Here is a 16,291-nt window from a genome sequence, read left to right on the forward strand (position 1 = left end):
AGGCAGCTCTGGGAACAGCGACATCACTGCAAATTTCTAAGCCACTTGGTTTGGTGAACGCAGCATTGTGAGGCTTGGCTTGGTATGCACAGAATACACACACACAGAGAGAGAGAGATCCAGGCAGAGAGACAGAAAGGGAAAAAGGGAGGGAGGGTGGAGCTGGCAGCCTGCCCAGACTGACAGAGAGAGAGAATGGGGTGTCACCGAGGTTTATGGACCACTCGAGTGGGGGGACAGTGTGTGTGAATGAGTATTCCCGTGTGTCTGCGCATGGATGTGGCATAAACCTTTGTGGATAAACTTGAAGTTAACCCTGATGGTGATGAGTCAGTTCATGTCACACAGCTCAGACAATGCACATGATTAAAAGAGATATATGACAATGCCCATTGTAAAATTACTTGTCTGTGATAGTAATCTGAATCCACACCTTTCAAAAAAGCAGGAAATGGTGCTCCGTGCTCCTGAGTGAGATATGCTGGTAGAGCTCGCCCTCTAGTGGTGGGATTTGACTCTTTCAGGTAGCAGTGTGCCACAACCTGCAGTAACTACCAACTTTTACCACCAACAACATGGTCTATGACAAGACACAGTACAAGAAAAGAAAAAGGAAATTTAGGTTCCTTTCTTTAGAAACAAACTTTAATTTGCCCCCAAAATAAATGCTACAGAGACAGAGCAATGGCTCTCAAATAAATGATATGGTCTCCAGTAAATTTTCTATCTTGCAAGGCATCTTTAGCTGAAATAAAAAAAACAAACTTGAGAGTATAGATCAGATTCAGCAATCTTTATAAAGTGCCAGAACAGAAACTACTTTGGTTGCTGGCACACATCACAGCAGACAAGTAAGACATGCCCTATCAAGTCATGTCTTTTTATGTTCTGTACTGTAATTGGTTTTATTAGGGAGAGGGAAGCTCAGGAGTCCCTCTAGCAACTATATCAAAAACAATTTAAATATAATCAGTCACATACTTGTAGAAAAAAAGGCTGAATTAATTATCCAGGTCACAACATGCTGATAAAGCTGTATATGTAGATCATAATAATGTTTTGGGAAGATTAGAGATAATCCAGCACTTTCATTTTGACTTGTTGAACATCTGAACAGCAGCATGTTAACAATGTCATTGTAGACTCCTTTTCCTGTAAATGTTTTCAGTCATGTATCATTATGGCCATATAATTACACTATACATTTACAGGATGTAATCTAAAACATTTATGTCACATGGGGCAAAACTGGATCATTTTTTTTATCTGTTTAAACTTAAAATGTTTACAGAAGTCAAAATGTTGGTGATAAAATTCTGAAAAAAAAAAAATCACACATCAATTTGCTGGTTTCAGGTGTTTTGTCAAATATTTCGGTGACGTTTCATCAAACACTGACCAAAAAAAGAAAATGTAGGTTGTACAGTATGACTAAAAAGTTAAATTACAACAAGATATTAAATATCACTGCAGACTCACTGTTGTGATCTGAACACATTTTAAACAGTTGATATCTACCATCTAGAGCACGTCTGTGTTGATTTTGGTCACATTTGAATGAAGACGTGGAGATATAGATGTTAACTGATTTTTTATATTTTGAAAAATATAGAGCGATGGACTTCTGAAATGACAACAGGTTGCAGTGAGACAAAATTTTGTCACATTTCAGCAGGTGTGCTTTGTAATAAATCACAAACACTTTAAGCAGTTATTACCAAATTTCATGCATTGACTGAGTCACGACCTGAGATCAGGCAAACGGATTTTCAGACAAATTGGTCCAGCCAATTATGAGAAATAAACATTTTGCATTTGTCATGGTGAAATGAAATGCACTTTAATATGTAAGCTTAGTGGACACTCTTGAATACTCTCTCAGTAATACTAGTCTCATTTTTCTCATTGATATCTCATTGTGTTCAGGAGTTATTACAGAATTTAGAAAGTTAGCTATTTTGATAAAAATTGATAGGTTCATAAAATCCGAATGGACAGACAAACCAAATTTCCTTTTGAAATTGACTAATTTTCAGGATGATTGGCCCAACGATGTAAGGCAAGTTTATGAAAATAGGATGTTGATAAAACTGAGAAAAAGTCACAAGAGTTGACATTTTTTAAGCAGAGGACTAATTGAGAAAAGATGCAGATGAATTGAACAATTAAAATGGCAAAAGAATTTTTAGTCTATAGCGCCACCCTGAGTTCAATGCATGTCATTTTTGTTGCCTGAGTAGTGGCTGGAATTTGCAATCCATCTGCCACTTTTGCTGGATTTGCATCTCACAGTTTTTGCTGCACAAACACTTTTAGTGGAGAAAAATAAGAAAGAAAGAATAATCAGAACAAAAACAATAGCCTTTCACAGCGAGAGACGTGGCTTGGACTCCTAAAGAAGACGAAGAAGGATCAGACCAAAAACAAAAGGGGTCCGCAGCAAGTGGAACTGATTGGATCCCTAATGAATAATTTACAAAAACAATAATGTCTGAATTCTGTTTAGCTGCTTCAGTCGCCTCAGGGTCCAGTGATTGTGCACTGTCACTTTGGAAAATCTTATTTTCTTGTTATGTACCTAAATGTAATTAGGTTAGTGGAATTTTTGCACGTTTTGTCTTTTTAATACTGAAAACAACTTTTCTTAAGTTTGTTTTTAAAGGTATTATCCAAATAAAAATTATATGTCTTTTTATTTAAATGCTAGATGGCAGGGGTGGAAGTAATAAATTACAAATACTCAAATTACTGTAATTAAGTAGTTTTTTGGGGTACTTGTACTTTTATGAGTAGATTTTCAAATCTGTACTTTTACTTGTACTTAAGTATTCATTATGCCATGTAATCTACTTAGTTACTTTTAAAATCATAGTTGAGTACTGAGTACAATTTAAATTAATATCCAGACCTTTTATCAGCATTTTTGTAGCCAATAAAGTGATTTGATAGCAAAAAAACGCCAATGAAAACCAGGACATAAAAAACAAAACAAAGTATGTTCATGACTGATCTTTAATTGATTTTTCATTAAGAATTTAACCAGTTAAAAATGTGTTCATGGATATTTAATCAATAGTTGTGGCAGTAACTGCACCTCATCTAGCTTTATTTTGTCTGCTGGAGACATTTGCTGAATAAGGAAATAAAAACTTGAAATGAGAGAAAAAAAGACAAAAAAACAAACAAAAATTAAGGGAAAAATGTTCAAATATGGTCAAATCAAATCAGTCATTAATGATTAATTGATTGTTAGTGTTTTAACTTTTGGTAAAGCAAAACACACAAAATTTAGAGCTTTAGTCTGGAGAGGTGATGGTGACATCATCTGATAAAAGTAACTAATACTCTGAGTAGTTTTTTTGATGAATACTTTGTACTTTTCCTTAAGTATTTTTCTAACACTAGTACTTTTACTTGTATTTGAGTAATATTTTAGCAATGTTATAGTATTTGTACTTGAGTACAGATTTTCAGTACTCTTTCCACCACTGCTAGATGGTGTTAACAAGTTAAATTCACTTTTTATCTGGTTAAATACAGATGTGACAGTTATGTATTAACGTGTTATTGTTAGAAAGATCCTTATAAGTTCAGAAGTATAATGTTTTTTCTCCCTTCATGTCTTCCCCTCCGGTAGCTCCTTGTATAGAAGAGTCCTCACCGGCAGAGCAGGACTCATTTTCTCAATACCAGGAGAAGACTGTCAAACAGATCTTGTTCTCCAAGCCTTCTGTCTTCACTGGAATATTTCAGACCATCTGCAACTACTTCAAGACTGTCACAAACACAACCATCCACAAGAATTTCAGTTGTGGGAAGCATGACTCAAACACTATGAGGTCTCATATGCAGAGGTTTAATGTGGTGAGTTCAGGGAGGTAAAGTACACTGTGTAGAGTTTGGTCTCTTTCATGGGACTGTGGGAATGCTGTGTCTGGATTATACACAAGTCGTGATGTAAATATGATGACTAGTGCATGTAGACTGCCTGAACAGTTCAGGTGAAGATGGAGATCAAGGTGGAAAAAATAAGCAATAACTGGGCTGAACAGCGGATGACACATAAAAGCCTGCAGGTGCTGCTCCAGTTTACAAAGTTTACAAAATTTAGAGTAGACCAGCAATTTGTGTATTCTGCGAGGTAAAATGACTGATTTTACCTATAGAGTTTGGTTGGCTTATATAACAGCTGTTTCCTGTCAGACAATTTTCAGAGCACACTACGACTGGTAACATTTGTAGGGGAGGGTATCTCTGTATCACCGCAGTACTTCATTATAATGCTGTTTTGACACACATTTTACTGTCATCCAAAAATTGAAACTCTTCTGATCTGAATATTGCACTTGGCCATACTGCGATTTTAATTTTGTTTTTATTAATTGCGCAGGCCCTGTCCACACTTTACAGGAATGTTATTATATATGGAGCCTGAATTGTCCCCACTGATTGGCTGTTGGATGTCAGTCCGGCCAACAAATTCTCTCCTCACCAACAGTCACACCAGGAAATCACCTTCAGTTTACTACAAGAGGTAGTATATTTCATCAATGATATTTCTGTGCACACATTTCCAAATATAATCATTAATTGTTTTCTTTTCCTGACCCCAGCAAGACCATTACTGTTAACACTAACAACCATCTAATATAGTGTCATTCAAGACCACCAGCTGCCATGCAAGATCCACATGCAACTACAAAATCATCAGCTAAAATTGGTTGCTTGGCCAAACTAAACATAATCAAACTGAACAAAACCAGTGGGTGCCTGAAAGGCACCAGCCTTCCAGGAGTGAGAGAGAGCCATCCTGGATTCCCCCAAGCTGTTAAAGGCCAAACACAGGTGAAGGCAATCCCCAACGAGGAGGGAGGGCCAAGCAGTCAGGGACAGAATATGCAGAGGCAAGAACATAGAAAAACTGACCTGAGGCCTGTGGCAGGCAGAATAGGCTAGTGTGGGTATACTTGAACATGTGGGCTTCAGAAACTTGCGTGCAATGCATCTTGGTACATGTCGGCCCTGCTGGCACAGCTCAGTGAGCAGCAGGACTTAGCTTTCTTGGTCAATGTAGCAGCACTGAAGAATTCAAAGATTCCATTAAACAGATTTAACATCATATTTTCCCTTTATGTGAACTATCAGATCAATGTGTACTTCAAAAGTATTTTATTTTATATCCGAATGTATACACTGACCAGGTACAAGGAGGCCTCAAATTTGTCAGACTTTATTATCTTCTAAATAATTTTACTCTCAAATGTGAGTCTTTAGATATTGCTTTGTGTCTTTCATTGCCCTTTTAAGTCTCATCTGAAGCACTCTGAATTGCCTTATATTTTCTAAGTGCTAAACAAATAAACTTGCCTGTAGCTCAGAGTTCAGCCCACATAAAAACCAGTTAGAAGAGAGAGAAGTTAAAAATAGAAATACTCAGGTTAAGTGGAGGTATTTTAAGAACTGTACATTAATACGCTGTTGTGTAGAAAACATTTCACTTCTCTGTGGTTCCCTCGCAGTTTGTAGGGTTTCACAATAATGTGACGCTTCCGGTTTTTCGTTTGGTTAAGACTGACCCTCCAGAGCCGCCGTAGCAGTGATAAACACTGACAAGCAGCTGTTCCTCCAGTTTTATGTTACACAGCTCACGTGTAAGACTTTACTGCGTGCATTGAAAACGAGGGTCGAAGAATATATGAATTTCCGTCACTAATAATGGAGCCTGTTTTAGTCATAAAACCTGGTGAGTTAAATGTTCGCAACGCTTGTTTTGTTGTTAAAAAATGAATGTCGATGCATGGCGTCACCGTGGAGCTAAATGTTTGGCTTCAGTCTGTCTTAAAGCCTTTTCTGTTTCCTCTCCAGGAGCGTCGAAGTGGGACATTCGCCAGAAAGTATGGGACTACATCGAGGAAAACAACCTGGCCAACTTCCCCAGACCTGTTCACAACAGGATCCCAAATTTCAAGGCAGGTTAAAGCGGCTAAACTGAAGCAGCGGTGTGGTTATTGTGACCCAAAATACACTGGCAATGAAACTGTTAACTCTAATATGCAGTGTTGACATTGTGGTGTTGGCTGTTACAGAGGCTATCATCTGTTATTTGCTCGTTCATTCATTCAGAGGATATTCATGCATGGTCTTTTATTCTCTGTGGCTTGTTAACTGTCTTTTGCATGAGGGCCGCGTGTCCACAGGACAGTAAAAGTAGTGATGGGATGCATTAAAACTATGAGCATAAACAAGATAATAAAACAGACATTTGATACTAAGACAAGCTAGAAAACCAGATTTAAAGAACATTAATAGATTATGAAAATGCATAGTAAAGCAGTATTGTGTAGAATTACTCAGGCTGCAATATTTTCAGTGTTGATTACTTGTTGGTTATTTTCTCGACTAATTGATTAGATCTTTGGTCAATAAAATGTCAGAAAGGATGAAAAATGTTGATCAGTGTTTTCCTGAGCCCAAGATTACATCCTCAAATGTCTTGTTTTGTTCACAACCCAGAGATATTCGGTTTGCTGTCATAAATGAGTAAAGAAACCAGAAAATATTCACATCAGAGAATTTAGATGATCGATTCATAATTGATTAATCACTGCAGCTCCAAAGATAACATAACAGACATTTGACACAGAGCTATTTATAATAAGAGCGTTTTTTGAATCCTTGAATCCTTGAATCCTTGAAATATTGCGATTATTTTGACAGATCTTATGAGATAGCTATAATTTTGACAGAGCTCAGTTTTATCATTCAAGCAAATATAATTCCTTGAACAACATAAACTTTTCTTAAATGGACTTCAAATTGAGTGATGGCAACCTACATACTCATTTAAGTCAATCTGTTGTGTTCAATAAGTAGGGTAAGTTAAAGAACGTGTTAAATAAGTGTAGATAATTTACAGTAGGTGGTTTATTTTTAACAGGAGGGTGGCCCTGACCATCACCATATAGCAAAACCTATATCTGTCATGTCTCAGCCAAAATATGAGCAAAGGACGTAAACAGGGGTCCGAGACCCCAAAGGGGTCCTCCATATTTACTGCAGGGGGTCTCCCAAATTATTATTTAGATATTTTTTTGACCAATTACCTGTACTACTATCATAATTGGACTGGCACTGTTGGTTGTTTAAGGAGGTAAATAAATGCCCAGTTGCTACAGTAAAGACACCAGGGTATCAGGTTTGCACAGCAGCTTTTGACTGATGTTGAATTTTGAATGATTAATGCCTATCCTGTCCTGTGCATCTATGCATCTCTTCCACTGTGTACTCACTGGCCAGGGTGCAATTCAAGCATGCAACAGGCTTGCTGACCTGCAGGAGTTCAAGTCCAGCCAGACAGTCAAAGTAAACCCAGACAGACCCCAGCAGCAGGCACGCTTTGTCACACTGGAAGTAAGTTGGCTTGTTTGAAAAAGGAAACATATCATCAGCCCTCCTCTCCTCTCAACCAGGGTGCTTTCACAGCCTGTGCCAAGGTGTCTGAGCTGCAGGTGTTCACCCAGACAGCTGAGGTGAAGGTGGATCCTGACAAACCTCTGGAGGGTGTCCGGCTGGCAGTGCTACAGGTGGAAAAAAACACCAAGAAACAGAGTGTCTTGGATTAAAGGAATATATTTACTGTTTCATCTGTTTTGTAAACATGTCAGTTTGACCACATGTAGGGATTTAAAATAGAAATAAGAAATAACTTACTAAATAAGATTGTAACTTTCCATTTCCTTCCCATTTAAGGCAAGTCAATGATTTTCATCTGCTGAATTTCAACTGTTTGTTGTCATTGCTCACTGAATTCTTTCCAATCTGGTATCAATCTGAAATGATGTTAACTAACTCTAAATGTCTGGTGGCTAATTTTTGCGATTATCTTCACAGGCACGGAAAACTTTATTGGTCCCAACTCCTCGTCTTCGCACTGGTCTTTTCAATAAAATTACTCCTCCACAGGGGGCCAGCAAAGAACAGCTGCGCATATGTTCATCTTCTCAGGTTTCGCTGATTTTACACATTTCTATTCATTCATAATATTTTCATCCAGAATTTCATTGTGATTCATAAACCCTTGAATATTTAATCTATTCCTGTTTTTCTTCTCAACCTCTTCCTTTAGGGTGTGAAAGACTTCAGTGTGCCCGTTGGCCTGGAAGCGAAGGTGAAGATCGACCTGGTAGTGGTCGGTTCTGTGGCAGTGTCAGAGAAAGGTAACTGTTAGTTACAACATCACCATACCCAAAAATGCCTGATGATTTATCTATTTATGTGTGAAGCTTTATGGTGTTTTATAAATATGGTAGATATGAGCTCAAGACCAATTTCAGTGTACTGACAGCATTGTACTGATATACCAAATCTAATCTATTTTCTTTCTACTGAACTGCACCTGCCAACTGTTTGACTGTGCAGAAGGAAACATTAATGGTGTCCTCCTCAGCTGAGCTGTAACCTCTTGTCCATGAGTAGAATAACCAGGTCGTAGGGCTGGGAAATATATCGATATTATATCGATATTGTGAAATGAGACTAGATATTGTCTTAGATTTTGAATAATGTTATATCTTTTTATTGCACAAGTGTTTTCTTCTCCTGGTTTTAAAGTGTGCATTACAGTAAAGTGATGTGATTTTCTGAACTTATCAGATTGTTCTAGCTGTTCTGTTTGCCTTTGCCCACTTAATTATTATAAGTACATTACTGATGATTATTTACCAAAAATCTCCTGTATCTTCTCTAATATTTTGTGAAAGCGCCAATGTCCCTGTCACCCAGCCGTAACTACTTTATATACTGTTGTGTAGTTAATTTTCATCAATGCATCAAATTCAATCAGATTATTATATATTTGCATAATTTGAGAATTTACAGTATTTTAATTTAGAGAAAATATTTAGCTATATCTCATATATTGTGAAATAGTCATGCTACTGGGTCATGACTTCTGGAAAGCGACATTGCTGTGGAGTTTTTCCAAATATATTTCTTTGGCACTGTGAGCACCACAAGTTTAGTGCCATTTAGTTCTAACATATTAGAGAGAGGACGCACATCTCTATGGCAAATATCTCCAAAACTCTGTGAGTCACACCAAAACAATCTAGATGGATAAATAGCACTACAGGTAAGAGAAAAAAATACGTAGTTTTGATTTTGGGGAGAACCGTCCATTTAAAACACACTCCTCATCCATAAATAAATAGTAGTTAAAGCCACGTGTGTGGCCTGTGTTGCTGCTGATTTAGAGAACTTCCAGATCTTTTCTTTCACAGCTGATAAGACTTTATGAGCTGCAAAAACATTAGTTTGTTATTCTTTTGTATACTTATGTATTGTGCAGTGTGATGAACATCACAGTGTCTGTTATTAGATACTGACTCAGCTAAACCTGTACCGTACTTTGAGGGTTGGAAATGATATCCGATAAGGGTGGTTAATTACACTGTGAAAAATGAAACGGCATGTCATGTGAAGAAGGTCATACTAAACATTGTGTTGTGATTGTTGCATGTGTGTCAAGCCCACAAGGCACCAGAACACCCTGTCAGGGAGATATGAGGAAGAACAGAAATGAGAATAAGAGCAGATGTGTATAATCAGATCCATTTCACTGCTTGTGGGTTCTGCTGTGTTCTGCTCTCCATGTAAATTTTCACATCACTCACAGCGCATCTTGATGCTCATTTTCCAAATACCTCAGATAACTGATGCAGTGCTGTGGTGAACGGACATGAGTACTATAACGGATACATTTACAAACGGCTTCAAGTGTACGACACCATATGTTTCTCATAAAGTGTTTGATCACAGGTTCCATCCATGTTCACATCAGTCTCGATTTAATCGGGCTATTCTTATGCATTGAAAAGGCAAAAATGTATTTTTACTACAGCCACCCTCAACATGTGTGTCTGTGTATTAATTCAGTGCAGTTTCTAGATTAAAATCCTCTGTTTCTGGAGTATTTTTAAATCTGCTGAATGTGACACAGATGCCGGTTATTTCTGGGGTCTGTGATATAGTTCAAGCAAGAAAGTGCCACATCAAAGAGTGGAGACTGTTGTTCTCTGTATCAAATTATGCAAAACCTGCCTTTTATAGCTGTCCTTCTGGCTCCTGTCTTCTCCTGCAGGCCTTCGGATTGGAAAAGGAGAGGGCTTTGCTGACATGGAGTATGGCATGATGGCCTCGATGGGAGCTGTGAATGAGTCTACTGTGGTGGTGTCTATTGTGCATGACTGCCAGGTTAGTTTTCTTATTCTATTATCCGCTTGGACACATTAAAATGTCATTTGCCAGGTGTTGTTTGTTAGCTTCCACAGGCATGAGATAAAATTCTACTTTTATCTATCCAGTCTATCTTACTATAATTTCCAAGTTTTAAGCAGCAAAAGTAATAATTTTCACTTGAAAATGTTGTTGGACCAAATAACTTCCATCTCTCTTGATTGTTAAAATATATTCTCAGTATACTCAAACACATGATTTATGACCACATGTTGTTCTGGTGTTCATTGGGGGTATTTGTGCTTTCAGGTTGTGGACATTCCAGAGGAGTTAATTGAAAGTCATGACCTGACTGTGGACTACATTCTCACACCCACCAGAGTCATTAAGACAAACTGCCAGCTCCCCAAACCACAGGGAATCATCTGGACTAAGGTAAATTAAAAGAAACGATAGGAAACATCACTATTAATACACTATTAATAAGTCTCATGTCTTAGTTGATAACATCAAAAGCAACAAAAATAAATGTTCAGTTTTACAGGATCACCCTGTAAAGCCTGACACACCAAATAATTGCCAGAAAAATCTTATTTTAAAATACAGAATAAAAAAAAAATCTTGTCATTTACATATGATTTTTTTCCCCTTATATCATATTTGATATAGTGCAAGTAGTGCAATATTAGACTCGCTAATAATTGTTTAAACCATCCAAGTGATTATGAGAGCAGGTTGCATATATAAATAATTTGCACTCTAAATTTATCTTAATATGACATTTCTATCTTTAACTGGTTTATTTCACAGTGCATTTGCCACTGTGGTAGGCATAATGTAGATTGCATTGTGAAATTCAGTTGAACAATGGTTAAGGGATTACTTTGTATACCTGCTGTGTCATAACTGATACACAAAATTTTACTGTAAAATAAGGTACAAAATATTAAGTAATTATAAGTTGTTATTTAACAGTAAATATTCATATTGAAATATTAGTGACAATAACTGCTATTCTTACTCTGTTTTTAACATAAATGAGAAACTCAGAAACTCATGTATAAAATATGATACAAATGGCTTCACAGGGTTAAAGCTCTCAGGTTTAAATTTCACTGAATATCACTCATCTATTTGATAGTATGCATAAAATGCAATATAACAAGCACAGTGTTGTGTTTAAGAATAAAACGGGTCACTCCAGTTAAAATAAAATGTTCTACAAATTTTAACAGTACTGTAAAGTTTTAGCTGTATTCTTCAAACCTTACATACATAATCTGTCTACAAATCTTTGAGTGTTTAAGTGCTACAAATATCAGAGTATTGTACAGAGTTGCTCTCTCCTGAACAGCCAACAAAAGCCTCCCTGCTTAGCAACACTGCTCTCTAGTGGACGAGTGATGACACCACACCTGATCAGTGGAGTCATTCAATCTGCTTCTGAATGCATTTAATTTCTCTGCCCTATAATTATTTCCAGTGTTACCCTTGTTGTCTTATTTTCTGTCTACTCTTTAAATCACCAATTACAATAATAAAATGAGTTAGTACTTATTTTTTTAATATAGAGTACATATGGTGCATGTACTGTATATTCTCCAAAGACCTATAACAACTAAGAAAAAAACACAAGAGAGAACAAAATTGGAGAAAACGGCAGTCAAAACAAAATAATTCATTAACTGTACCTGAATAAATTTAACATCAAAGTGTCTTTTCTGTTGATATTCAGAGTATGACTGTTAATGTGCTTCTGATTTACTGACACTGGCAGAGAGATGTGGCGTGTTTTTCCACCTGATAATTTGTCTTTAATTAGACATGATGTGGACATTATTCTTCACATGTGGAGAGTTGGTGTGTAACCTCTGGGTTCCTTAAGACACACTTGTAAGTAAACAGGACCCAGTGACCTCACTGGCAGGAAGGCCATGTCTGATCATCAAAGGCTGCTCTGCCCAGCCAGCGTGGCTCTGCAGGGGCAGGGGAACGACGGGTCAAACAGGCCAGTGTAAAAACAATAGCCCCGTATATCCTTTACAGGACTGGTCAGCATCAAAGCCTGCCAAGACACTTACAGGCTCAACAAATCAGGAGAGCAGGCTTTATTTTTAACTGCTGGGGAAGTGAAATGTCCTGCTGCTATAAAGATCGTTATTGCTGTAGCATTGGCTGTGATCAGAATGGAATAATACCAACTAATTTGTCAGCTTGTTATTAATTGTACTCATTCGTAGGTGTTGCAGTAGCTCAGAGCAGGGCTAGTTGTTTGCTGTGTGTGACCCCCTCCCCTCTCAGACTTACTGAGCTGTCCAGTTTTGTGTCTTCAGCTGGACACAGAAAAGCTGCAGAAGATCCCCATCCTGAAGAAGCTGCGTGCTCTGGAGGAGCAGGCTGGAAAGGATGTAACACTGGGGGCAGCGCCTGCTGCAGCAGAGCCCGGTCTGCAACCCAGAAGGCGAACGGCACGGAGGCCACAGCAGAACACGCAGCAGACTGCTGAGGGAGAACCCAAACAGGAGAACAGAGTGGAGTCAGAACCGAAAGCCAGACAGCGTCCAGCTAGAGTGAGGAAAGAAGGCAAGGGAGATGGCGGGGGAGGTAAAGAGGGAGAAATCGGCGAGAGAGGAAAGGGAGGAAGAGGAGGGAGCTTGAAGGAGGAGGGTGGAGGTGAAGTCAAGTCTAAGCTCCCACTGAGCGTGACCACAGTTTACCTGGGGGGTATCCCTGCCGGGCTGCGTGTCAGCGAGCTGAAAACGGCCCTCAGAGAGCGGGAGGCTGCCCCGCTCAGGCTTACCTGGCAGGGAGCTCAGCACCGGGCCTTCCTGGACTACAGCGACCCTCAGGCTGCAGAGCAGGCCCTGCAGGCTCTGCACGGCCTCAGTCTGAACGGTCACAGTTTGCAGGTTGAGCTGGCCAAGAGTCAGAGGGGAGGTAAGCGGTCCGGACAGTCCAACAGGAGACCGAGACCATCAGCAGCTCCGAAAACTAAAATGGCACCAGATACTACGAGTGATGCCAAAGAAATAACTGAGCAGTAACAGCAACAGGCAGCAGCACGCTCAATGACGTGAAATGCCTTAAGAAGAGTTTGTTTTTTAATATTTCTGGATTTACTTACCTCAGTTATATGAACCTTAGACATCAGTGACTGTTAAGGCAAATAAGCTTGACAAAATATTTAAAATATGCAGCATTTCACGATTTGTTCATATCATTTCACAATATTTAACCATAAATCTATGTGCCTTGTTTTTGAACACACACCTGCTGGTCTCTGTGCCTTGAGAGCCTTCATTCTTTGAAGGTGTTTTTTCTTTCTTTCTTTTTTTTTTTGAGTAATTCTTAGAGATAGATACAGGTTTTTGTGTTGAGTGAATTTTGAAAATTAAAAGTGTTGAGTACATTTTATTTCCACAACCAGCTATCAGTATTACTTTCTACAAAATGGTTGTTTCCAGAGCTGTTTGTCTGCGTATTGGTCATCTCAGAAACATTTAACAAAGACTATGGGCCTCAAAAGAATTGGTTAGTTTTTGTTGCACATAGCGCCACCATGTGGTCATTTAATCAACCTGTGAGTTCCTCATGAGTCCTGAGCTATGACACCTAGAAATAAGATGATATGTTCCGTGGTCTAACATTTATATGTCCATATAGACATACTAAAGATTTTCCACCATTCTGATTTCTATTTCCATAGTAATTTTATATGATATTCACATAATCTGTTACATTTGCATACAAGATAGAATAGATTTATCATTACACAACACAGGGTTGTATAGCAAGATTAAGATTTTGCTCCCTTTTTGCTCCCTATAAAAAACATTTAAAATTATATGCAGTTGATTGGTTGCATAGGTAAAGATTAAACCAACAGTTTTACACAGTTGAGTGCTGAGGATTATTTAATTAATAACCTTAAAAACGTTTTTTTTTTCTATTCAATTGCCAAATTGTGAAATGGATGTGGCCCATATAACATATATTGCCATAAATCTGGAGCATGTTGTGCAGTTGCAACCAAATTTAAAAGATGTGAACTGATAAGCAAATTATTAAGCCATTTTAATTACAACTTAAAGCAATATAATGCATTTAAATAGGATGTGACAGGATTTAAGTATTTTCTTAAAGATCGTCATGATTGTCTATCAGTGTGTTTTGATGAAAAATGCTGCATCTAGATGCAGATTACAAACATTTAAACCTTTTTTTTTATTAAAAAATAACAGGTTTGTGCAGCCTCATTGCAGCTATAATGTTTTCAGTTTCTACTTATTTTTTCAGAATATTTTGGAAACACAAATGTACTTTTAAACAGTGATATTTGTACCTTTTTATTGATCAAAATAATATACTCATGGTATTTTGTCTGGTTAGGTCAGTTTGAGCATAAAGCCAGCCTCACATGCCTGGATAAACTGTTGCAGTGTCAATGCATCTGTCTGTAACACGTAATGTTCTCTACTAAAGAGTTTGACTGCACTGGTTCCGACTTAGTGTCTTTTTTTTTTTAAAACAAAACAAAACAAAACTGTGAATATCTTACTTTGATTTTGACAAGTACTGAAGCATGTTCACATAGTTTTGAAGCATTTAAGAAATTACACTGATTGTGCTTTTTGAAGATCAAACTCTGGAAAAAAAACCCAAACCAAACCAAAAAAAAAAAAAAAAAAAAACCCGACTTCTCCATTGTTGTGGTCCAGTTCTAACAAAGCCTGTTATCCCTCAAACAATCCTGACTATTAACAGATTGTTCTGCTGAAGAGACAGTTATTAACATGGAACTTAACTGTAATATCTCAAACCATCGATCAGATTTCGACAAAACTCAGAGAGCTGATGGATTTTAAACAAATACAAAAATATTTTAAAGGTCAAATTTTTAAACTTGATATTGTTTTAACTGCTACAGCAGTGATTTTGAGCAGTTTTGTTGTTGGGTAGCACCTCATTTGGGGTTTAAACATCATTGTTGCCTTGTTTTGAAAGTCTAGCTGCAGTAGTATTGATTGGTTTTCAAACTGAACAAGAGATTAATCCAAATTTTATACACCACCCATCCAGGCTTGAGCACCCAATAACCTTCATCTTGTGCCATGAAATGTCATGTTTTTGTGTTTTTGTACAGACTATTACCTGGTAACTGATCACTCTTGTGTCAGTCTGCACAGTACCAGTCACAAGTGTCCTGTTTTCACTGCAGTCCTGATTGTATTGAGACACAAGCACACAGCATATCTGTCTACACAGAGCAGGCCTCAGGCTTTTTATGGAGCTGTCATCCAGGCCTGGCCAGGGAACAGCTGTGGAACCCCATCTCAGCCCCGCCAGAGCGCTGAACCCCAGCAAATGTCATCAGTTTGTTAATGCGCTGTTCCACTGCTGTTGAGCTCAATGGCACGCTCATTTTACTGGGGTTCAGTCAGTGGTCATGTTGTTACACACATATTAAAAGTGAAGGCGTGAAGTACACATGTATGTGTGCACACATGCCTCAACAGCATTACTTACAAAGTAAAATGAACAAGAAGACATCTTAAATTACAATTGAGTTACTTTATCTAAACAAGAGGTGTGCAGCACAGTATGTAGATGTTCATAAAATAGATTTTTGCCCACCATGTTTTTCTACATCAGAGCACCTGTTAATGGGACTGCAGCTCGTGATTATTTTCATTATTGATTGATGCTATCTTAAATATCAGGAAATGGTGAAAAATCTTCATCTCTGTTGATCTTGATCAAATGTCTTATTTTGTCCGCCACCCAAAGATATTCAGAGGACTAAAGAACCCAGAAAAAAAAAATCACATTTGAGAAGCTGAAATCAGAGAATTTGGCTATCTTCTCTTGAAAAAAAAAAAAAAGATTAAAAACAAGTAATGGATTATCAAAATACATGATGCTAAATTTAATAGTTGACAACTAATTGATTAATGGACTAATCACTGCAGTTCTACCTGTTATTATTTTCAACACCACAGACTTCTCTGAAACTGAAACTAAATTATTGGAGGATGGTTAAAGTAACTATGAGGAGTTT

General features: G+C 37.7%; 1 protein-coding gene across 2 annotated transcripts; it reads left to right on the plus strand.

The window, feature by feature from the left end:
- Positions 1–5,585: 5,585 nt before the first annotated feature.
- On the plus strand, positions 5,586–13,656 carry mthfsd (methenyltetrahydrofolate synthetase domain containing). Of its 2 annotated transcripts, none has more exons than XM_084718239.1 (8): positions 5,586–5,743; positions 5,866–5,969; positions 7,297–7,410; positions 7,891–8,004; positions 8,126–8,216; positions 10,139–10,251; positions 10,543–10,668; positions 12,567–13,656. In XM_084718239.1, exons 1-8 carry the CDS (start codon positions 5,716–5,718, stop codon positions 13,275–13,277), a joined length of 1,401 nt encoding a protein of 466 aa, XP_084574365.1. In that variant the 5' UTR covers positions 5,586–5,715; the 3' UTR covers positions 13,278–13,656. The 2 variants fall into 2 exon arrangements, with proteins under 2 accessions (XP_084574365.1, XP_084574364.1); XM_084718238.1 differs by lacking the exon at positions 7,297–7,410 and adding an exon at positions 7,470–7,583.
- The last annotated feature ends 2,635 nt before the right edge of the window (positions 13,657–16,291 follow it).

This window comes from Lutjanus erythropterus, chromosome 1 (genome assembly GCF_056507025.1).
Source record: "Lutjanus erythropterus isolate fLutEry1 chromosome 1, fLutEry1.hap2, whole genome shotgun sequence".
Lineage (NCBI taxonomy): Eukaryota > Metazoa > Chordata > Actinopteri > Lutjaniformes > Lutjanidae > Lutjanus > Lutjanus erythropterus.